A 25,272-nucleotide genomic window follows, 5' to 3' on the forward strand; every position below is an offset into this window, starting at 1 on the left:
CAACATCTATGCACCGCCCAAGGAAAATGGGAAAACACTAATTAATATAAAAAATCAAGCACTTCTACAATCTCAACAGAAAAGATTCTTTAAAAAATCTTTTCTTAGTTAAAATACAATTTTAGTATATTGGTAGTTTTTTTAGTTTACTATTTAGTACAATAATGTTATATTATGATTTACTATGAAAACCCTTGAAAGAAACATAAAATATCAAGAACATTGTCTTGGAGTTTTAATTTTTTAGATCTTCTCGGAGTTCTCTACTGTAATGTACTTTGAAATAGCACGATAAACATTCAATACAAAATGACTGTGGACAGCTTTTAGGTGTCCATATGATTTTCATGCCCTTTGTTTGTTTTCATATGAAGTTTAAATAATTAATCAAAGAGTTGCACTGTTTTAAGCAGGCCAATATAAACTGTGTGCAAGAGTTCAAAAAGTCTAAATTTACAACTTTGTAGTAAGAAACATTTTCCTAAATAAAATATACAAATATGTACTATTATTCTGTATTTCATTTAAGATATCACAAATAAATTGTGAATGGTTATTTTCCATCAAAATAAACCCTTGACAACATTTAAAAGTTTTTTCGTGAATTTTTAAGAACAGGATGTTCCAATGTCCATAGGTCTGGGAGTTTTTCAAATATAAATGTATTTGACGTTATAATTATTTTGAAGACACATTGTTAACATAGATTTTATTTTTAAACTGCAGCCGGTAAACTTTAAAATAGATATGTTTACATATTACAATAATTAATCAAGTTATAATATTTATATTACAATAAAAAAGGCGTTTTTAGCATTAACATATTTTTAATTTTATAAAATACAAATCCATTTTAGCAAATTAATCAAAAAAGGTTTCAATGCAACATATAAGGTTTAGAAAAAAACATATATTTGGCATTGGGTTGAATGATTCCGATAAAAAATTGTTTAATACTTCTAACATTATTATCCTAATTTGTGTTTATACATCTTTTTTCTGGATAGTAATAATTTGTTTCATTGCTGTTTATATAGGTGCAACAATGAACAGTAGTTAGTGATTGTTAGAGAACTGCAAAATTAACTGTTTTATAAAGACCTAAAACCCCAAATAAATCATGCCACAACAATCTGATAAACGCGCTCTACACATACCCTGTATATCAACGGCTGACATAAACCGCGATGAGAATGGTTACCATTAGTTATATATACGCCGAATTTGTTTCACCTGTCTTCGTAAAGCCATTATGAATAACATATGGCAATATGAAAACCATGGCGGCATGGTAATTGTGTATTTTATAAATGGAACATTAGAAGTGCAATGGTAAAACTACCTATACACTTTTTCAATTTACATTTCATGCATTTTCCTTTGAATCTCCTTCCCTCATTAAGTATATGAGACTTTTCTTTATTTATATAACTTTTACTCAGTAATAATATCCATAACTTCATGTAGTTACATTCTTATGATTAGTAAATTTGGAATTTTGTTTTAAGTTCGATACGAACTGATTATATGTCGTTTATAGAACATTTTACCAGAACCATAACATTTGCTAGTCTCCAGTAGTCCACGTGGAGGAAATGACATTCATTTTTCACCACTTTTGTCTTGTTTTCCGCTTTCTATAATTAAAAGGAGGAAAACCTAATTATAATGTTCGATTTTGTCACGTGATTGTTGTTTGCACAATTTGAACTATCGATAAATACTTTTCATATTAAAACTGCTGTGTATTTTATTGGTCCCTCTACCACTTACAGATTTATTTTGTCATTTATTTGATAGGAGTCTAATTATGGTGCAGGATTTCTGGGAGACTACAAATCTGCAAATCAGACCGACATTTTTTGTACATAATAAGAAACGGGGAAAAGCATCGTTAATTATCGTTAAAAAAGACAACGCAGACAAAATATTCAGAAATATAGTTCTCTTAAACTAGGCAATAATAATCTAGAAATATATTCAATGGATGTAAGAAACATCTTAAATATAAACGAACATATCGTTTTGAAAATCTATACTTATTGCTACTACTCCCGATAACTGTACTAATCCTATTACTACCGATTTGGTATGCATACTCAATCCTACATCAGTTAAATTCTATATCCACTCACTCATTCATACAATTATTATTTCTAATTCCTTGTTACTATATACTACCAGATAAACTGATTATCAAATCACAATTGTACAATTTAAATGTACCATCTATCAACGATAGGTATTTAGTTAGATCGTTTCAACCTTAGAATAAAAAATTGATAATCGATATCTGAGAGAGTGCTACAAGTTCCAGCAGACGACTTGTGCTGGCCTTACGGCTGATCTGTAGTTCTCGTGCTGTGCAGGTACCGTCACTGCAGCTACCACTGCCTCCAGATCCTGGCTGCCCGAGCACTCTTGTACATGACAGAGGGCAACTCGGTGCAAGGACAGCTCTCACAGGAGCCTCAGCTCAGGATATTGGCGGCCGCTCTTGACTCCACTCATGATCCGGTAAGTGAATACTATCCATACTTCTATCCGTAAGCTCAATCAGCAGTAAAGAGCAAATGTGTGCACGGAGTTATGTCCCATTCTATGGCAGTAAAACATGTAGATAACAGCATTTAGGAGATGAAGATGTTGCATTTGCAAAATAGAAAATGACAATTGTGTATCAGCTGACGCCTGCAACAAAACTGCGTTCAGTAATGGAGAAGGTTTTTTTTATTATACGCATTTCACATTGCGAGTGAGGAGAACGGAAACGAAGGTGAGTAAGGATATAAACTCTGAAATGAAAGGATGGGCGCTGGAATTCTTACGTTAACCTGTAGTCATTTTATCCTACCCACTAAGTTCAATGGCATGCTTGGAGAACAGAGTACTCGTTATCACCTTAAGGCACTAAGTGAGAAACTAAAGATTTTAAACAATACAGTAAGTAAAAATATATGTGTGATTAGAGAAATCCGTATCATTCTGTGTGTCAGTGTCTCATGATATTTGTCTCAAACTGACATAACTGGTATCGGTCACAGCAACTGCTGGTACTGGTACTGCAGATCGTAGCCACGCTAGCGCTAGACCCTCAGCACCACAAAGCTCTGCTGGATAACGGGCTGCCGGACGTGCTGAGTCAACTGCTGCTGCCATCTGACGAGTGGTACTACACCAACCACAGCACCAAGTACGCTCGCTACGTGAAGCACCATGTAGCGCGTATACTTGTGTACCTCGGCTTTCAACACCGGGTCAATTTGCGCTTCTGCGTCTATGACATTCTACAAGGTTTGTACAGAAGAGATATTTTTGTTTAAAGATAAATATTTGACAATGGATGATTTGAAGGGTTAAAACTATTTTGTACATTTGCCATCGTTATATTTCAGAAAGTAGCATAGCCTACATGTCCGATATCATATTATTTCCTAAAGCTGTATAAAATAATAATATAATGCCTTATTAGAAGTATATAATAATTTGTTACATCTTATACCTAGACCTTTGTTTTGTAAACTTTCTGTCATTTTTTATTATTTCGTAATAGTATTTAACAATAATAAATTTACAAATTTTAATCCTTCATTTTCAATTCCCTTCATTCATTTTCCTTTGTTTTCTATTTATGTTTGCTATTTAAAGAATAGTTTTATTTCCAGTAATTTTTTAAAATTGTTTTATCTTTTCCTATAATTCATCATTTTGATTACTTCCATTGTAAAGTACTTACAACGCACTCAGAATTATTGGTTACGCTGCATTTCAAGTTACAGAAAAGAAGGAAACTTAACAAACATTTCAACACAGTTAGTTGTGTTATATTTTTGAAAATGGTCATTTACGTTAAGTTTCAGTTGGATCAGACTTCAAAGTCAGTTTGACATCTGACTGGTGCCTGACTGTGAAGTTATATTTCTACACAAAATATTTTCCTTTGTTAAACGAGGCCGTTAAATAGAAGTTTTGAAGTTGTAATAAGGTAAATACATATAAATTACAGTGCCTCTTTGAAAGGTTTTCTTTAATATTCTCAACGATGCTCTATATATATAGTCGTATAAGTTCGCTTTTGAATTAATTCATACTCAATTTATTTCAAACGTTTAATAGACAATTTAGTATTGTACCTGATATAAATTTTTGTGTTTAAATTTCGTATACTCTTTAATTATAATCCAATAGTAAAAGTATGTTTAAATAATGTAGTTGAATTGAGAATGATAAACTCGTTGGTATTCATAGTTATGTAACCTATTAGTTATAATCTACTATTCATTATGATAAAGAACTTTATAATTAAGCAAAACATTACATCAAGTAGAAGGCCAACAATTTCCTTGGTATATTTTAAATTTAATTTATCTTCCTGATATACCGAATATTTTAATTTTCTAAAAATATAGAACCTGCGTTGAACGTTATTCATGCAGTTGTGACATTTGTGTTTTTAATTTCCATGACTGCCAATTTAAAACAAAAACATCAATACCACTTTTATAAAACATACGATAATATGCAAAGCATTACATAATATAAACACCAAATATTTTTAGTTTTTCATAATCCCTATGCTTCATGTTTATTTACTGTTCCTCTTACACTCTTAAAATGTCAAGAATGGTACTGTGATTCTGTAAAATATGAAACAAAACACCAGCATATAATGCAATAACATTACATTCACTCAGTCATTCTTTGTTACGGAAGTATCATTCGTACACCCTATATTCGTAAACTCATTATTGTGCCTTTTTCAACAGAAAGGCGAGTATAATTTCCTTTATGGTGCACAAAACGTTAACCCAGCTACAACACAGAGAGTGTGATATTACATCTCGAATTACCAACTTTTCAACGACGAGAAGGGGACTTTTATTTCTCTTATTAATATCACTTCCATGACTTGTCAAGTTAAATTTTCACCCTTCCACTTCTCAGTCTTTTACGTCCTAAGTTGAAGTTGAAATGTAGACTTCCACACTACTCTGTCTGTCTAGATATGACATGACCCATTATATTATCTGAATGTTTCCTTTAATTTTAATTTAATTTTTCTCGGTATTTTACTTTCCCGTAGTGCATTTTCAATTACTAACGGAACATCCATGATGTTTGTACATATAAATATTGAGGTAATCTAGTTTTTTTATGTTTATTAACAATGAATACATCAATCGTTTAACTTCTGTTCACATATTACGTTTAAATACCCGTATACCGCATCGATTTTACATCTACTCGTTAAAAACGTTTCCCACAGAAAGGTATTTTGCTGAATATAATTCCAAGTCCAAGTTCTTTAAACTATTAAAAATGTTGTATTCTATAAATTCAAGTATTACAGAGCTCAATTGAAACAAAAATATATCGTTATGAATGAATTCGAATTGCCTTTAGAATCAGATTGTAAGTACTTGGGATTAATTTTTGATAGTAAATTTACTTGGGAAAAGCACATAGACATGCTATGCTCAAAATTATCATCACAATTGTTTTTACTAAGCAGATATTCTCAATATCAAAATTATTTTCTTTTACGACTAATCTACACCTCCCTGATCGAGTCAAGGCTGCGGTATGATATAATACTGTGGGGCTCAGCGTCACGTAGGGAGTTTCTACGAGTATTTTATTTGCAAAAAAGAGCCGTCCGTATAATAGCCGGCGTACGTAGGAGAGCGTCATGTAAAACATTTTTTCAGTCGTATAGAATTTTGACCCTCCCGTCTCTATACATTTACGAAATGCTTGTGCACTACAAATTCAAATACGGTTCCATCCAAATTGGTTCGGACGTCCACAATTACAATACAAGATCCAGCGCTCAACATAGGCAAGTTCCCCATCGACTTCAGCTTAGTGCCTCACTTCCCCAGAATATGGGGCCAAAATTATATAACAGGCTACCGCAAAATATTACAATGGAAAATAATCCTACAAAATTCAAAAAATTATTATATAACTATCTCATACAGAAAGCTTTTTACTCGGTTGGTGAGTTTTTTTCCGATTAGTAATTTAAAAGTGGCCATAGAAATTGTGAAAAGTTTGAGAAATATTGTTTTATTTAGATATGCAACTTAAACCATATTTTTCTGACGAGTGTAATACAATTATTGTAAAAATTGTCATACTACACAATAAAGAATTTGAATTTGAAAATATTAAAGTAAAATTCAGCTCACTTATTTAACCAGTGAATAGGCAATATGAAATTTCATTAATATAAGGTTGTTTCTCCTTAGTTTGTTTTAATTACCAAATTCAGTGGTATCATTAACAGTTGGTAATTTAGGATGTAGTTCAATGGTAGTCTGAGGTGGAGCGATCGTGTTGAAAATTTGGTCTGCGTTCTCGATTGACAAAAATTAAAAATTGTCAATACCAAAAAAATTTTACCATGGACAATATTTATCTACTTCAATTTGTTTGAAAGATGGATAAGTCACTCTTTCAATGTTTATAACTGTCGTTCATGAACTCTGAGCATACATCGGAATGGAATGGGGTATATAGACGGGAATTCGTTCACTCATAAAGAAGACTGGACATAACGATACCTAATCATTTTATGGGGAAGATGAGTGTAATGCTAGTTAATAGAAAAGTAAATAGTACAAGGACACTAGTTAAGTGGTTTTAATCACTTTGATGACTAAGCATTTACATTGACTATATTAAATAATTTATGTAAATGAAAGTATATTTAAATTAATCGTTATTTTAGATTTAATATAAATGAGTTGTAGTTCTCATTCAATTTACAGTCGAATGAAAGTTTAAAACATTTGGCTAGCTTTTTCTAATTACATTTTCTATGAGATCATAAACATTTGTTCTTAGGGATTTTGAAAACTATCCTAGAGCTTAAGATCCTCAAAACTTTCCATCGAAACGAAAATGAACGATGAGGGAGTAAATTTGGAATACTTGGGTGTATACTTATAAAACATAGTCAAAACATTTTATATATTTTACTTTATTATTTTCACTTAGTGGATAAAACATAGAATGGAATTAAAGTGTGAAACTAACAACTTAACGGTGAAATGGAAGATGAAGAAACAAAAATTTGGTTTAGATACTTCGGATTAGATGTTATTAGCGAAATTTACCTTATTTTTTCTAATCCTTTCTTCTTATTCTACATATCTGAGAGTTTTAGTTATATGAAACAACTAAATTATGAATTATAGCTGCCAAGACATATTAATATATGAGGGCTTTAATTTTCTTTACAAAATATCACAGTACTCGTTTATTGTTTGCGGTTTTACTTCTCTCTTTCAATTTCTTATATAATATTAGGTGAATTTTTCTTTCATAAGATATTCACTATATATGGCTATATATTTGTATGTTTGATTGTTTTTCCAGACGACGTGCCCCCAACACCACTGGTGGAGTCTGTAGAAGACAACTACATCTGCCTAACTTCTGCCCCGCCCAGTCTTGTCTCCGCACCTGACAAGACCATTATGGGTGTTTCCGTTGAAAGTGCCGTTATTAATGTACTTAAAACAATTGAGGTAAGTCAAAATGGTGTGTATGATTCTTTTAAAGCAAACCAATATTTAAAAAGTACAACGTCAGAGTAAGCTGTTGAACGATTTAAGACCAAACTGATGATAACATATTCATAGTTAGTTATATCAATAGTTAGCAAAGCATAATAAATTAAGCTTTATGCAAAATTTAAGTCTATAGATCAGTTCACTTTCAAGTTACTTTTCGGATAGACAGACGGATAGAGACAGAAAGACAGAAATTGCATTTTTCCAGACCATTGACGATAGACTTCGCTACCGCTCAGCCAATACGCTGTGACGGGTTGTAACCACTGTAATAGGAACAATAAGAATATTTGAACACATTATAAATAACTTAAATATACCAAATTATACTAATAAAAATCGAACTTATTAATGTTATTTAAAGAGCAAAGACAATGAGACAAATTAATTGACTGAGCGTTAGCCCTCGCTTGTGGGGCTGAAAATAATCTCATTTCTGTCTGTCTGCCCATCTGTCTACCTGTCAACATGATATCTTGAATATAGACTTCAAAGTGTGCATGAAGATCTATTTATGTATTGGTAACACTGAGTTCAATTATGTAGCATGTCACTCCATGGGATTTGGCTGAGCGTTATCAAACAGTTTTACAATAGTATGGGTAACATGATGGCAACGAGAAAATAGCAGAATAAATAAGTTTGCGAAATAGCTGAGTACAATCATATGATTGCAGTAAGAAGGAAAAAAGTGATATAGTGGAAAGTGGATGTTGAAGTTCCTTAAAAAGATTTGATTTTTAGTACACCCTCTACCTCACCAGAACTTCCATTATTTAAACACTGTCGCGATATCTAACTCAATGCACAACTATGTGAATTCATAATGTGGCAGAGTATCTTGAGAAAGGCTATCTATAGACTTTGATCACTTTATAAAACGTTTTTTTTTACAAAGACAAGAATGAGTTCTATGATGGATGTCCGAGCATCATTGAAGTTTATCACTCAGTAGGCGGGCACAATTTCTCTTTTTTGTGCCGTGGGGATGTAACCATTTTTTCTATATAGAGTTTGTCTGTCTGTCTATAGGACATCTCGAGATTGAAATGAACTATAGACTCGAAATGTTGTGTGCTAACTCAGCAAAGCCTATTTCTCGAAGTGGTGTGGCGTTCTCGTACCTCGTAATTATTTATATATAATTAATTAATTATAGATGCATTTATTTATTTTAAGATATAAAGTAGACTAATTAATTTAAGAAAATCATTGATTAATAAATTGGAGGCAATGGGTTTTTTTGCCTCTATTTTGATTCTATTGACTGAGTATTAACAAAATTAGAATTCATAATTGTACGACCATCAAATACTTTCTAAACTTGCCCAACATTAGGATACGTAGTTAAGTGTGGTTACAGCATGCTGTGTTGGAACATACATGAAAGGACTAATAGAAGCTCAGAACTTAATGCTCCTATCATCTAACCTCCAATTATCTGGATTACATTGATTGGGTCCATATGGAGTCCTGAACTAAGACAGGAGCTCCTAGCATTGACATTGTTACTGTATAAATCCGATATTGTTTACATTTGATGGTTGAGTTCATCTCTGCCTTGTACACACATAGGGATAATTACGAATTAATGATATTCACAAGAAAGTTACAATGACATTTTAATTGTGAAAGATAAAAGTTCGTTAGTTCTTACTCGATGATATACAATGTTTCTACTAGGGTTATAGAACGTTTAAAACACTTAAAAACACCTGCATTACGTCGGAAACGATGTTTTGTTTCTGGGATAGTAGTATAAATTATTAATGTAAATGCATTTTACAGACTCTTCAAAGTATAAGATATATTACGAGTAATCAATTTTTAGTGTTATAAAATGTATCTCTTCTCTCGTTTTGAAGGCTAATTACTATGTTTTCATGTAGGATGATCTTACGTACTAAATTAGGAATACTATATTTTTTACTACATTCAAAATTTACTTTTACTATACCGGTACCCCATTCATCAACTAAAAAATATTGTAACAACATGTATATATTTACACATACACACAAATATAGAGAGATACTAAAAAAGGAACAAGACGTTCTAAATATATTGACTTTGAAAGCATTTTACAGAATTAAACTTTTAAACATTAAACCTAACCAAAATATTTATGATTTAGGTTCATTAAGTCCTGGGATACCTAAAATAATACTGTGAAACATTAAATACATTTCCCCTTTGTTTATAGAAAGAAACTTTGAATAATGCAATTGTATTACACTAACCTCCATATAACAACGGTTTACGCCTACATTTCATTATATCGTTTATCATGAGACATAAATTTATTCACATTTTGGGAAAAAAAGGTAATTTCGTATTCATCAATAAGGATAATTCACCAAGTCTTTAATTAATCAGCTATTTTCATCATCTAATTCTAAAGAAGACTTTTAAAGTGAATGTTCTCTACGTGCTCTCTAGTTTGGTTATAAGAATTGTAAAGATACATAATCATAAGTTAAAACATGATGTATGGCAATGGCAATTAGAGCTCAATGTTGGGTTACTAAATAGGTTTAGCTTCAACACTGAATACATTCATGATATGGAAATTGCTCAGTAACAAAGCATCTTGAGACTCCGTGTCAATTAAAGCAAAGTTTGACAACTTGCTTGTGCCGTGAACTGTGCAAAAGCTTAGAATTATTAAATGACAATTAATAAAATACTACTTTTACTAAAGTGTAAATACTAGATAATATCGTACTGTAAGAATATTCTTGAGAGTAGGATGTAGGAGACTTGTACTTACAGACTTCTTGATTTTCTTCCTTTAAAGAACTATGTGAAAGTTGAAACTTCTGTACTAATTTATTATTGGTCATAGTTTTTATAGAATGTATCGTTTTAAAAGTATGTTTTATGCGGTTTTACGTTTATATTACAGTACTTATTTACTTTGTTACATATTATTTGTTGTTCAAGAACTAGGTAAGTTCTTTAACAACAACAAAAATAAGTGGCGGAGCCGATCATTTTTGAAGGGGGTTTAGATATCCTGGGGATTATTGTATGGTTAACTCACTATTTACATTGATATTTCATATGAGAAACTGAACTCAGTGTTAGGAAAACGTGGTCCCAGACAAGATCTGTCTTATAGATCACAATCTTCACTTTGAGGATCGTGGGATGGTGCAGTGGGAGGGGGTAACACAAAATGTTCAAATGAGACTAGCACTCCAGTGATACCTCGTTTTCTCTTGGTCTTGTCGAAATGAGATGAGAAACTAAATTCCGAATCACCCCTGAAAAACTTCTAGATAAACCTTGTCATATCTTTAATTTGTCACAAGCATTCTTTGAAAATACAAAGATATATTTCAAATTAAAATTCATTTTATTTTTCTCACTTATTTATAAATGTAGTGATTTAGTCTGGAAAACTCCCTTCTTAAATGCGCAATTGCCCATAAAAGCTCTAGACACATTCATGAACACGTCAAAAATCAGTCATATGTGCAAAAATTACATTTTAAATATAATACCTTTGCGAATAACAACATTGAATTACGGATATCCGATATTCGTATCGATTAAATTTATCCACTCGTCGACTCGTTCAGTTCCGACAAAGCCAACGGTGTTAGGTTTTTGCTAAAAAGTGTTATTTGGGCTTCGGGAAACTTAAGAACTGGTAGTTGGCCTAATGTATTGAGATCAATATCGAGGTGGTTCTGAATCCGCATAACTGTAGTTTCTTTAGTTTCTCTGGTCGCTGGAGTCTAACTAAACATAGTTGAAATTACGAGTTAACTTGAAACAGGGTAAAAATCGTAATATTTTTTGCACATAATTTATTATTTAACAATGAGCTTTTGAAGCAGTTTTCGTTAAAAAACATGTTTTAAACAAAACGTGTTCAACTGTCATTATAACTACAGAAAAGCCTGAATTTGCTTACTAGTTTATTACACAAAATAATACAACACCTGTTAATGGCTTCAACTCGGCAGTGAATTAGGGACAGCCTCCCTTAAGGCATGTTGGTGCAACTGTTACGATGATTACTGAACCATCGGGGAGCAATCATCGTTTAGGAATCATCATCATCTGTTGTTCAGTTAATGTATCGATGAGCCTTTTAATTTGCTCAAATAAATCCTGTGATGAGCTTACTCTACAGTTAAAGGTAACTGTACATTTCAATAAAATTAATATCTGGAAATAAACTTTATTACGAAAGTGTTAATTGTGGATTGATATGCTACCTTAAATGAAGTATGAAAATGAGAAGTTATTAAAACAATAATTATCTACATGACAAAGACAAGTGGCACATAAGTGTTACTAAATATTATTAATGAAGAGGTATGATTTTTCATGATAAACATTATTTTTAAAGATGTATCATTATTAAGAACTGTGAAATATAAAATATCGTGGCACAAAAATCTCTTTTTTGTGGGAATTCACTCCACTAGAAAGTTATTTCATTTTATTATATTCAAGGTATTGTAGAGAAATCGTCCTAAACCGTTTTCAAATTTGAATTGACGTTCTCAAGACTCGAACGCGTGACCTCTACGCTACGGTGATGGTCATGAAACGTCTCTTCTTTATGCACGATCGGAGTCCGTCATACCATATTTCGTGTACAGGCTTCCCTCAGGTCACATGTAAACTTTGAAGCTCATTTAATTTTTTGAGATGTTCTACTGATAGACAGAAATAAGGTAAATACATTTTTACTTCACCCGGCAGACAAAAGAGAAATTATACCAGCCTACTGAGTGATAGATAGGCTTTAATGACGCTCAGCCAAAACGCATGGTTGACCATGTTTCATCATAGAACTTAAATTTGTCTATGTATAAATTAAGTGTTAAGCAAAATTTAGAGTCTACTCGGATATTTAGGCTACATGTTTTATTATTTCATATGTTTAAACGGCATGTAATTGTACTCCTTTTAACATGTACTCTTAAAGTTCTTTTGCAAATGTATATAGTCTGCGATTGTTTTCGTTGCCATGCTGATTACACATAAGACCAATGTAAAATTGTTCGCTAATACTCAGCTAAGCTAATCCCACGCAATGATATGTGCCATCACGAAAGTCTTTAAGTCAGTTCATTCTCGATATATCGTGCGGACTAACAGACAAACGGAAATTATAACTCTTCAGGTCCTCAAGTAAAAAGATTATTAACCCTCAGCTAATAAGTTTCTCGTCTACATTAAGGAATAGTCAAATTGTCATTACATTTGGTGTTCAAGTTTAACTTGTAAATCCTACCAGATTTCTTTATATTTTGATCTTGCACTAAATTTATCCTAGTAAGTTATTAAATAAACTACTACATGAGCAATCGATGGCTTCAATTACATCTCGTCCAATAATCATCTTGCTCCAACAACAACCACACCTATAAAAACGTTCATCGCAGTCACTTAATGATCATCGCAGTAGTAGATCCAGTCACGCAACTATTTGCTTCTCTTAATCTCCTCTTTTCCTTGTTACAGACTTCGCTGTCTCAGGGGACAACGACAACAGAGAGCTCAACCCTCCACTGGTTCCTCAGTGGTAGTACCTACAGCCATGCCTTCAGTAAAGGTCAGTGCCCTTCATCATTGTGGCTCATGTGCTATCATAATGTTCACCCAGAATATCGATTTGAACCCATAAATATATCAATAAAATGTCATTCCAATAAGATTTCAAGATTTATCTTTTGAAAAATCTGCATCAACCGCTTTAGTATGCTAAATATGCATACTATATGCATATGCATAAATAAAAAAGACATATAAAGCTGACCTCATTCTTTTTCATTAATATGCTTGCATCACTCACTTGTATTTTTGACTGGCAAGGTATAAAAATCAAACTTGTTATGAGAGTAAAAACCTGTCTATTGCTAAAGAAATTTTAATGAATTTTCACATACAAATAAATTATATTTTTAAATTTAGAGAAAACCATCTCATACAAATAAAAATTATTTTTCAGATGAAAAACTTTCCCACCAAAAGTGTTTTTTTATGTACTCATCTAATAAAAATAACAGATACGTTAAGAATGTTAAACTATTTTATCTGTATAAAATATAAACTCAATGTTATAATAACAAATTTAGAAAATATACATCGAGTTTTACCCAGTCCTTATGAGTTGCTAATAAAACTAATATCACTCGTGAAACCTTTCAGACAATATGCACAATATCAATATTAGCTCGTTTTCAAGCACCTTTTTGGCTCGTCTTTGTTGTCATTGGATGAGAACAAGCCTATTCACTTAAATATCTTCGTAATCAGAATTCTCGCACAAACAGATGAAAATAATGCAATGCAGTTGCTGTCTCGTTCTATTGAACTATTTACCAATAAATTGGATGAATTTCGAATAAATGTGATTGTATTGGCACCTCTTGTATCATATGTGGTTTATGATAGCCTATTGAGTTGTCTATGCAAAGAGAAGAGATGTAACGTTTCTTAATGAACCAGACTAAAAACTAATCACCATTTAACTACCACAATATATCACATATATGAAATGTGTGACTGCGATTTCTTGACTCAACAGGTTCTTCATAAAATCGTGTCGTACCTCTGTTAATCCGTCTGTGTGATAACTCTTATTAGAAAGGTTCTAGAAACTTGAAACTCCTCTTTTTCCAAGAGAGAATTCTATTAATTTTGGGGTGAAAAGGTCAAAGAGCAGGCGTTAGTCTGTCTATCCCTCTGTTTGATAACTCTTTCGTTCCGTTCGTTAGTTTCCCCGATACTCATGTTGCATCGACTTATTTTTTCCGCTAACGACAAACTAGTTAACGGACTAGTATGATATCATATCAGTTAGATATTCAGTAACACTATTCATGCTAGCTGAAATATACTTAATCAATATACTTCATCAATAAATACACTAATATTATAAATTATTGTTTGCTTTACTTTCTCGCGTAAACTACTCAGCCATTTGTACTGAAATTATGCATTGATATTCTTAGGTTCCCTGGTATGAATATGGACGTATTCTTATTTCCAAAGTCCATCCGGACAACACCACATTGGACTCTAAAGTACTGAAAATTCTCATCTTTGTCTCTAAAGTTGTGGAATCTTGATTGAAAGATTATGCAATAAACCGTTCTATATAAACATTACTTTATGAAAGCACAACCATATGTTTGATTATTTTAATACCTATTTCTTTAAATTTATAGTATAAAAGCATAGACTAAGCTTGATAGTAATAACACTTTTCAACTTTTCCTGCAATCGCTGTTGAACACAGAGTAAGAAGATATCCAGATAAGAAAATTGTATTATTATTAAAAAGTTATTTTAAGGTTATTTTTAAAAAGTTATTAAAATATACTTTTAACTGCACATTTGAGCTAATATTAAATATACAGTGCCTGGTCACTACCGGTATCATTTAGATATAAAATACAAAGTGTTTACCTACCATTTATCATCAATTCAACCACTTATGAGCTAAATCAACTATGGAACAAAATATTAAATTATAATGACCATAAATATATACATTTTTACAGATTTTATTGATCGTAGCAACAAGGCGAACCCAACTTATGGCATTGGAGATATCTAAGACATAAAGTTGATTACCACGGCCGATAGTAGACGCTTTTTGACGGGACTAGGTTCTAAAAACCAACACATATGGTTACCAAAATGCCATTGGTGGTGACAAAGCAAAGTCAATTTGTGAAAAATTTTAAGGAAAATATCTTAAATCAGTACATTACCTAGACCGAAAATATCACTTTTTTTATTAAAAATGCTTTCTGTTGGTATATGTGTTACTAATCATGGGGGCAACAAGGCCGAGTCAACTTTGGTTATGGAAATAACTTAGACTGAAAGTGAATTTAAACGGCCGGAAGTTTACGTTTTTGGGCCGAAGTAGGTTATTGAAATCTTTCTATGTGTATATTTTCTTGATCGAGAAGTCAGTGCAAGGCAAACTCAAATTCAGTGGGATCAGAAATTTCATGTGTTTGAACTAACGCTGCATGGTCTTACACGCGCAAATTCTAAAATAAGAACCAATAATCATTATATTAACTATTGAATTTACTAAACATGGACACTGAATTAGTTATAACTGTCACATTTGTGCCTACTTCTGTTATGAAAACATCATATGGTTTTATTATATTACATAATAAATTATTTGAATAAGAAGAGTATGCCACCTTCAATTTTGAAAACTGCGTGCGTAGCCACGGATACCTGATAGTATGTAATACATAGTTTGTATAAAATGATTTTTTGTATAATAGATCTCCTAAACTAACCTTCAGAATGTTATCCTGACAAGACTGTAGCATAAATAAACATGTTTACTGCGTTTGTTAAGAAAGATAACAAACAGTCACTTAGCGATAACTCTATGAACCGTTTGTTTGCAGCCCCTGTAGAGCGCAAGCCGCCTACAGATCCCTGCTCGACGGTGTTCGTCCAGACCTTCCTCTCCTGTTTCCCCTGCGTGCTGAGCCCTATAGTGCTGCTGCGGCTGCTGCTGCACCGTTTGCTGACGACAGCCGCCCACCTGCAGCGCTGGAAGAGTTGCGCCTCGCGCTCCAGCTTCGCCTCGGCCTCAGCACATGACGTTCCGCGCAGCCCGCGCTCCCGCGCCTCCTCCACGGACACGGAGCCCAGCACACTCCGCAAGCGCAGAAAAGTGAGGGTGATTACAAAACAAAGCTGATAAACCCTTTCGTTTTTTATCTACTTTAACAATGTTAATAATGTTCTCGTTATAAAAACAGTAAGTGATGTTGATGAATGTTTTATAATAGTTTTACTTGTCTGTTGTTATGTTTGCAATTATTAGTTAATTATAAACCTCTGTACTCATAAGTGCATATAAAAAATATCAAACCATTGTAAAAAAATATGTTGGAAGAGCAATATACTCACTGCCATATCCGCCATTAATTAAAAGATCGAATTTGAGAGAAATAAGTACATTTTAGTTTAAAAATTCAAAAATATGAAATGGATAGTTGTGTTAAACTTTTATTATACAATGTTATTCACATTTTTTACTATCATATATTTGATACAATACCTGCACTGACTTTAACAAGAGTAAAACCACTTACCATATTCCTTTTACCAATTCCATATTGATTCCCTATCAAGTAAACAGTACTTCTTCAACAAAACCCTGTTGCAGGTGAATTTGACAGTGGATTGCTCCACGGCGTGGGCGGGGGAGGTTCCAGGAACTTGCGAGGAACCGATACCTCCTCCACCCTCCCGTTTACCACGTCAGTCTCTGAGACCGTCGTTCTTACTGGACCGGGCCGGCTCTCTCATCCCTCGGGACAGTGTTAGTAGTGCCTCCGGCCTGGGCCTGGAGCCGGCCATGCAGGCCACTCTCTTCGCCTTCTCCCACATTCTGCGTCCCGCCCACTCCAAGGACAGCCTGCGCAGCAACAGCAGCGATGGTAATAATCCCTTCTACAATATAGATGTTGTTTTTTTTATTTTATTAGATTGATAATATTGACTTTATTGATTGAAATTGTTACACAAGGTATAATATATATAATATAAAGTCCATATGTAGAAGGCTCAGAACTTCCTAACTCCAGGCTAATGTAAATACAGTAGTTCAAAATATATATTGTTTACTCAATGAATTGAAATACATATTAGCGATTGTACGGATGTCATTCTGAAATAGCAGCAATATCATTATTGAAAATATTGAAATGTTTACTCTATTACCTCAATATAGATTAGTCATAACTTCTCAGAAGTTTAATCGACCCCATGATATCGTAATAAGTAACTTAGTAACTATTCAGAGATATTTTAATATAGGAGTGAGATAATACAACAACTAATAACTTTCAAAACATAATCCTACTCAGGCAATGTACAATGTCATTATTGTATGTATTGTTTATTCATTCACTTTATTGTATAAAATAAATGTATGAATAAGTCAATTAAAAATTAACTTTTACGTATATAGAGCGTTTCAAATATCACTAAATTAAGTTCGTAAAATAAATTATTTTAAACGAAGACGTTGTAATCCAACAAAGCAGCTTTGAAATGTTTAATGACAAAATAAAAAGTGGAAGAATGCAGCACTAAAAATTAAAGGAAATTGCCATGCGATACTTTTAATTTTATAAATAAGGCTTGTAATGTCTATAGAAAATATGCATGCCTATTACAGAGATAAGTAGGCCTACATTGTTCTTTACATGTTCCTTAGATTATGCAGTTGTTTTGTAAGCTGGGTTTATTTTAACAGCCTACATAAAATCTCGCAAAGTTTGTGTATACGACACCATCACACTTTATTGTTTATCAATGATGTTTCATATTCTGTGGAAGCATAATTTACCTTGTTTTACAAGAATGGAGATCGGGAAACTTTTGTCTGTCTTATCTTAACTGCTAATGCCGTCAGTGAGGAATGCGGTAGGAAAAATTCTCTGATGGCGAGGAAAGAAAATCATTCCTCGAGATGTTTATCAAACAATGTAATAAATTCTATAGGGGCTAACTACAAATGACTGAGAGAGAAATTCAATATTGAAATATATACAATCCAGTAGTAAATCGTTAGTAGTTTTGTGTAGGCTGAGAAATAATACCCAGGAATATAAATTATAAACACGACTGTGCATATGAACACTGATATAGTTATAACGTTAGTTTCGTAACATCTCAAGGGAAGTCAGTGGAAAATTGTGCACTCAAAGTCATGTTGAATATGATAGTATTAGTTTTAAATATGAGTACACTCATATTATAACAATGAAATTGTGACAAATCTGATTTGTTTGTTATGATTATTAAGTCAGTCGATTCAATTTTTTTTTTAACTAGATATGTATAATTCTTTTTTATGGGCTCATTCTTGTGGTACATCGGTTTTATTCTTATGATTAATCAATTTAGTTATCAATTTATAAATCATCTGGTTAGTTCTTTTACACAGTTTACGTATTAAATGTTACTTACTGCCTATTCAATGTTTCAATATTTATGAACTTAAAGTGGCGGATAACTTTCCAAGACTGTTAAAATTTCAAGTGTCTATTAATTGCACTCGTAATAGTAAGCCCATTATAGTAAATCAACTGGGCATTTGCTTCAGTTTATTAATTTTAATTTTCCCTTTTTAAAACTTTTATTTATTTATTTACTTAGTTTTAGTTGAAGAATAGTTTTATGTCTAATAAAAAGCAGTTTACTTTTACAGAGGTTAATTAATTAAGTTAAAGAACTCCGAAACTTGTTTCCGAAATTTGATCTAACTATATATTCTTTGATGTCATTAACATGAAACAATCTCCTGCGAAAAGATATCAAGTTTGTTTATCAGGATTAAAATATTTTCCTTCCCTTGCCATTGTTATTGAATAAACATGTAGCCCTCAGAACTGTCTGGGGTGGTGACTACCCCCTGTCTGTGTTCACCTGACTAGATAACTTTGCAGATTCTGTAGGAGGAATGTTACCTCTTCCACCTTTCAACCTGAACCTACACAACAAGCCACGGGGGTCCTTCCGTTTCTCCAGCCTCCGACACAGCAACAAGCAGCGGTCCAAGTCACAGGCCAACATCACCAAGGTAACCTTCCTCACTGTAAGTCCACGACGAGATCTTACCCCAAAGTGTTGGAGTGGCACGGATTTTGTAGGTTGCAGTGGCGTAACTAGAACTCTTCTCGGGGTAGATTGTATTAGCTTTGTTTCAGCGATACAAACAGGATTGTGTTCGGAAGAGAGATGAGGTTATTTGTGTCTAATATCGAGGATGGTTTTGGCTAGAGAGTCAAATCCCCTGACGGAAAGGTAGTCGGGAGTCCATCTCCAGGGAAATTTGTTAACGAAAATTGCTGAACCAAATGAGATTTGTTATTTTCTCACCGTAAAACCGTTTCTTCCATGATTATTTAAATTTTGCTTTATGTAAAACTTGATAAAATTATCCCTTTTCCAGATATTCATAAATTTACAAACAAATTATAAAATGGCATGTCAACAGTTGGACTAAAATTGATGTTATGTTACTAAGGCCTCCTTAGCCGGGAAAAAACATTCTTAAGAGTTCTTTATAAATTGAAAATTTATATGTATAATTTTATTATTTTTAACACGTTATTGAGTGTAAAAAGTTTAATCTATAAAATTAAAAAACCTAATAAAGAAACTCGTTCCAAGACTTTTAGGATATTATATATTATAATAGAACCATAGGATAGTCTAAAACTCCTTTAAAATATATTATACAGAATTTTTACCAAAAGTATTTACCTTAATAATTATTTAAATGATCACTGTATTACCAGATTCAAATTATCACTAGATTAAATTTTGTGGGACAAAAATTAATGAGGTGTAATAACATTTAGTACAAAGCATTTTAATTTTACAGAGTTATTATACAATTATTTTACAGTTTAGAGTATTTTCGTCAGATATAATGTCTGTATCGTATGATTTTAAAAGGACTATCGAGTATCACTCATGCGATCATAAAATTGCTCCATCGTAGTTTCATTAAAGTGTTGTTCTCTTGTGTCTATTTTAAAAAATTACTATTGAAATACAAATAAAAATGTTATTATTTTTCTCCCTGTGAAAGATAGACCCTTATATAGTTACGCCACTGGATGTATAGCAAGGGCACAACCCCAGAGTTTAAGTGATTTACTATAATCCTCCTCTATCACCAATATCTTATAAATAAAGCATGCACCTTAATTTAATGGTGGTTAATTTGTTTAATTTGTCATGTGCAATGGATGTAGGTGGCAATTTTGTAGATAAAATACCAAACGCACAATTTCCTTTACATTAGAAACGGATAAGTTAATACTGAGAGAACTGTAACTTTTTTTATAATTAATTCCCTTCAATAATAATCACCAACAAACCAAATTATACTCCTCCAAACCAAAACTCAACTATAGCCGACAATTTTGTTTGTGTAATTATATGTTGTATAACATTTGCGTTATTTTATTTGTTAATAAATATTTATTAACTTTTAAGTAAGATGTAATACTAATATCAGATTAGTACATAGAATTCAAATGTTCTTAAAATCTAAAATATTGTAACATTATCCGTTATGCTTTACCATAACATTTGTAATCGATGATGAGAGAGGCTTTTTTTATTAAGACGGTTTTTCTCACCAAATGAAATCCTACTATTTAATGTAAACCGCCATGTATATTAAATTATAATTTATTTTGCAACAGAATTATAAATTCTGGATGATGTAGTAATAATCCACTCGTATGTTTCAAAGTGAATTATTTGGAAGAATATTTTCTTGATCTAATCTTAACTATACTTCCATGTTCTTATGACTGCATTGGACTCTCATTATAAGATCTCCCAGTTGGATTTTAGAAAATTTAGAAAACATATCTTACAACATTGAAAAATTAACACAGTCACAATATATCGTATTTAAAATGTTCTAAATCGGTATAATACTTTGCACATTATTTTACATACAGAAGAGAAGTTAGTTGAAAATTCTTTCTTTTTCACTATTTATTTTTTATACTCTTGATGGGTTACGTGATTGTGGCAGATCCTGTCTCCCACAGATAAGGGTGACATGTGTCATTGACAGCTCTAGAACAACATTCCACCATTTTTAGGTAGTCCTCCTTACTTTTTGAATATCGGAAACGTCATTTTTATAATATTTTAGTTGATGCAGCTCTTTTACTCTGCTGAAGTTTTAACTATTTCCATCATAGTTTACTTCTACAAAATATATAGCAATAGTATTATCTTACAGTTTGTAAATATAATAACAGCTTTTTATGTAACACTACAAATGTAAAAACTATCCACGAACATTTAGCTATGTGTACTGACGTTACATTCAGTGGAGGTTATATAAATATCAAACGTCCTGTCATTAAGGTATTAATGGACATACAAACAAAACATACAACTATCCCATCACCTATGTCAAATATGGCATGATTGGTTACATCAGTATTTTTATTATATACAACGTGTGTGACATCATTATTACAGTTAACGTTAATACGTTAAAGTTAACGTAATAATGGTGAATGTGTGGAGGGTGGCTAGTGTTATTTTAAAGTTATATTTCATACACCATTGTGGTTATTCAAGTTTACACTCTGAATAATATGATAACATATATATTTTCATTTACGGAAAACACGTCTGTGCACTAATTAAAATTGTATATTCCATCTATACTTTATAACACTATTACTGTGTTGTTCTGCTTTTACACTTTTATATGAATTCCACCAAAGCAGCAAAACGCCATCATGTTTCAGGTAATACGGGACAGCAATGGAAGAAAAGAAAACCCAGAGCAGGAAATTTTAGATTTCCAGAAACAGCTGCAGAACTTGCCTGACTTTGACTCCCCTGAACACCCGTCGGGCGGTAGCTCGGACCCGGCGACAGCTGTGGCGGAGTTCCTGGCCAAGGGAGGTCCTCATCTGCGGCCTCGGTCCAGGTCCATGCCTCGGGTCACCTACGAGACCTCACGATTCCTCACCCTGCCCGAGGTGTCGTGGCCTACAGGGGGTGGTTCCTTCCGACTGCCTAGGGGACGGTCAGCTGGGGCGCTGGGATTCCAGGTTTGTACAATTTCTCACTTTAATTTACCATGAAATAGTTCTTTAATTTTACAAAGCAAGGAACACCCAGCTAATTATCTTACTTGAAGTGGAAACCTTGCAGTTAGTGTTCAAGTACCCATTACATAAACCTAATATGTTTCTTATTTCAAGTAATAAAATAACTACCAAGGTGTACCTGTATTGGTATCCAATCTTAACATAAATTTGTTATTCATAGTACCACAGTCTTCTACGAATCCATTTAAATTTTATTTGAGGACTAATGTGAATTAACATAATTTTGATTCTGCTTACAATTCAGTTTTACGTAGTAGATCGAATTTATATTTTCATTGTGTACAATTAATCGGGAATTAAGAATTTTTATGAATACTTCATTCAACATAAAGCAAATACGAATTTTATAAGATGGTTTCTGATTCGACATACGGTGCTAATCTCTTACGGTCTAAACTATTTTTGTGAAATTATTACACAAGACAGTATATGTTTCTCATTTTTATTATATATCCACGTTTTATGTAACACGTTCAATAAACTGCTTGTGTATAACTAAATAACTATAAAAATGAAAATATTGGATTTATTACATTTTTATATGATTGCATACAATTTCATACGGTAAATTAAGCCTAATAATAAAATGCATAACATAATTTGTTATTATATTTTACATTGATGGTATTAAACGCAGCCTCAGAATATAAATAATTATATGAACATATAATTAGAACAATTAGTGAGAAGCATCGTGGAAGCATTATATCGTGGCCCAAGAGAGCAGTTGGGGGATTACAAACCCCCTTCTTGAACTCTTATATAGAAATCGTACAATATAATAGAATAGTACAAATGTATCCACGCTATAGCAGCCAAACATATATATGACTAACACTTATTTGCTGAGGTTGTTCAAAAATGCATACGTGTACCCCTCCTTCTACATCACTCATCCTTGTTTGGTGACAGGCTGAGCACCATGGTCCTTGCGGCCCTATGGTGATCAGCAGCCCGGTATCCACGCCTGTAGAAGAGCGCAGGGTCTCCTCAGGCAGTGCAGGTCCACCACCGAACATAAGTGTCAACACCTCGGGCAGCAGGCGCAGCTCCCTCTCACCCTCAGATCGCAACAACCGTCGCCGCGACAGTCCCGCCTGCCTCCAGCTCGAGATACCGCCCTGGCACCGGGCAATACTCAACTTCATCGAGGTATAACAGACTAGTTGTTATATCACTAATCGTAGAGTGTTGTAAAATTGTGTAACATCTCAAATGTCACAAATCGCCAAATCCTCAATAAGTTTCATAGTTGGGTTTTAAAATGTATCTTAATTTTAGGTCCGTAAGAAAAATGCTATACCAAGATATCACTCTCTTATTGTAGGTTTTAAGAGGTACGTTGTTTCAAAGATAAATTTAATATGCATCCAAACATCGTTTGTTTCTCCAACAGTTTTATTGGTTGTTCGGAGAAAATCTTAAACTTTTTAACTTTATCATTTAAAGCTCAAAAATGATATACTTCATAAGAAAAACTAAAAATTATAATGCATAGTAAACACTTTCAATTTTAGGACACACAACTCTAGGAAAAAATTAGGTTTTGAAAATATTTTAAGTATAACATTATACTGGAGTAGAGCTCAGTCGATTCACTACTGCCGGCGCAGTTCAGTGACAGTAATGTCTACGGCAATCTTAGCAATTCATATCAGTCAAAAGTATTTAAAATATGCGACTTGCTTGATATCAAAAATTTCGTGTTTCCGAGCAGATTTGTCCACATATTTTCTTCTATCTTCGTGTCACCAACAGTTTTTAAAACAAGATGGAAATAAGTATATCTTAGATTTTTTTATATAATTTATTTTCCAATGTCCTCTCATGGAGCTATGGAAGGAGGCGAGGATTTAGTTATGCAATGAATGAGTAGTTTTGCGACCCAAAAAAAATGTTAATGATTCACTATCAAAAAACACATAATAGGAGTAAAATACAAATAAAATAATAACGTTAATCCGTAGGAATGGCTGAGGGTCTCTCGTGTGGAGATTGACCGAAACCCCGGCCTCTGTCGCGAGCTGAGGGACTTCATGAGCAAAGTGTCCACCTGCGGCCAACCCTACCAGCAGTGGTGCGCAGAGCTGAGACAGGAGTTCACGCAGTTGGTAAGCTTACAAGTAGCAATAGTTGGCACCACTGTCTTTTGGCGAACCTTTGACTGATAAGATCGACTAAACTCGATCTAGATTTACAATTGAAACTAGCCAATGTATAACGCCCATATAGGAGTAAAGTGGAATACTTAAACAAGAAAATAATCTAAATAGCCATGTATATACCTGTTTAAATGTTGGTGTTACTAACATTTTAAAGTTTACCTTTAAAATAAAACTAAAAGCTGTTCAATTCATTAGACTATATGCATGTTTTTTGTATATTTTCTTTATTTCATCTCAATTCTGAAATTGTGACTGTATTCCTTTCAAGTTTAAAGGCGTGAAAAACTAAATACATGTGTAAAATGTTTTATTTATTGACTATACAACATTACTATGGAACAAGTGGAGCTACATATGTAAAATAACCATACATTAATGTTTCTCTTCTTAGATTAGCGAAAACTATACAAGTTCGTTCAAACGTCTCTATTGGACAACTAAAAATGTATTATGAAGATTTTCTTTCTCCAACAGTACTATATAAGTTTAAAGAGTATAGTTAATGTAATATAGGTATCCAAAATCGGTCACAAAATATCTTTTATTTAAATTAAAAGCTTTCCTTGAAAATTATAAATGATTTGTTTTGGTTTATAACCTAAAATTTGGTGAAGGGTTCCGAGATGTTACATTAAACGTAGTTAATGTAATATAAGTGAACGTTAATGATGTTCTGAACGATTTAACTCAAATGTCATTGAGTTACGGTTTAGAAGGAGGCTGTTTATTATTGAAACCAAAGCACAACACTCCAAATTATCAACGACCGTAATTGTGTTTGTGGACGTAGCGTTTGTAAGCTTGGATCCATCCATGATCATTTCATGACCTAAAAGGAAT

General features: G+C 32.8%; 1 protein-coding gene across 5 annotated transcripts in view; it reads left to right on the forward strand.

Moving 5' to 3' along the window:
• Positions 1-25,272, forward strand: part of LOC124374291 — a 1,063,620-nt gene that overhangs the window by 686,935 nt on the left and 351,413 nt on the right. For 3 of the 5 annotated variants that reach the window (XM_046832534.1, XM_046832531.1, XM_046832545.1), the window contains exons 18-27: positions 2,370-2,517; positions 3,045-3,294; positions 7,384-7,535; positions 13,068-13,158; positions 15,992-16,263; positions 16,762-17,035; positions 19,052-19,200; positions 21,899-22,207; positions 23,180-23,419; positions 24,235-24,378. In XM_046832534.1, the coding sequence (XP_046688490.1) occupies positions 2,370-2,517; positions 3,045-3,294; positions 7,384-7,535; positions 13,068-13,158; positions 15,992-16,263; positions 16,762-17,035; positions 19,052-19,200; positions 21,899-22,207; positions 23,180-23,419; positions 24,235-24,378 (2,029 nt within the window). The remainder of the gene's footprint in view (positions 1-2,369; positions 2,518-3,044; positions 3,295-7,383; positions 7,536-13,067; positions 13,159-15,991; positions 16,264-16,761; positions 17,036-19,051; positions 19,201-21,898; positions 22,208-23,179; positions 23,420-24,234; positions 24,379-25,272) is intronic. The other 2 variants (XM_046832541.1, XM_046832537.1) reach the window with 2 other exon arrangements.

The sequence above is a fragment of the Homalodisca vitripennis genome, chromosome 1 (assembly GCF_021130785.1).
Source record: "Homalodisca vitripennis isolate AUS2020 chromosome 1, UT_GWSS_2.1, whole genome shotgun sequence".
Classification (NCBI taxonomy): Eukaryota; Metazoa; Arthropoda; class Insecta; order Hemiptera; family Cicadellidae; genus Homalodisca; species Homalodisca vitripennis.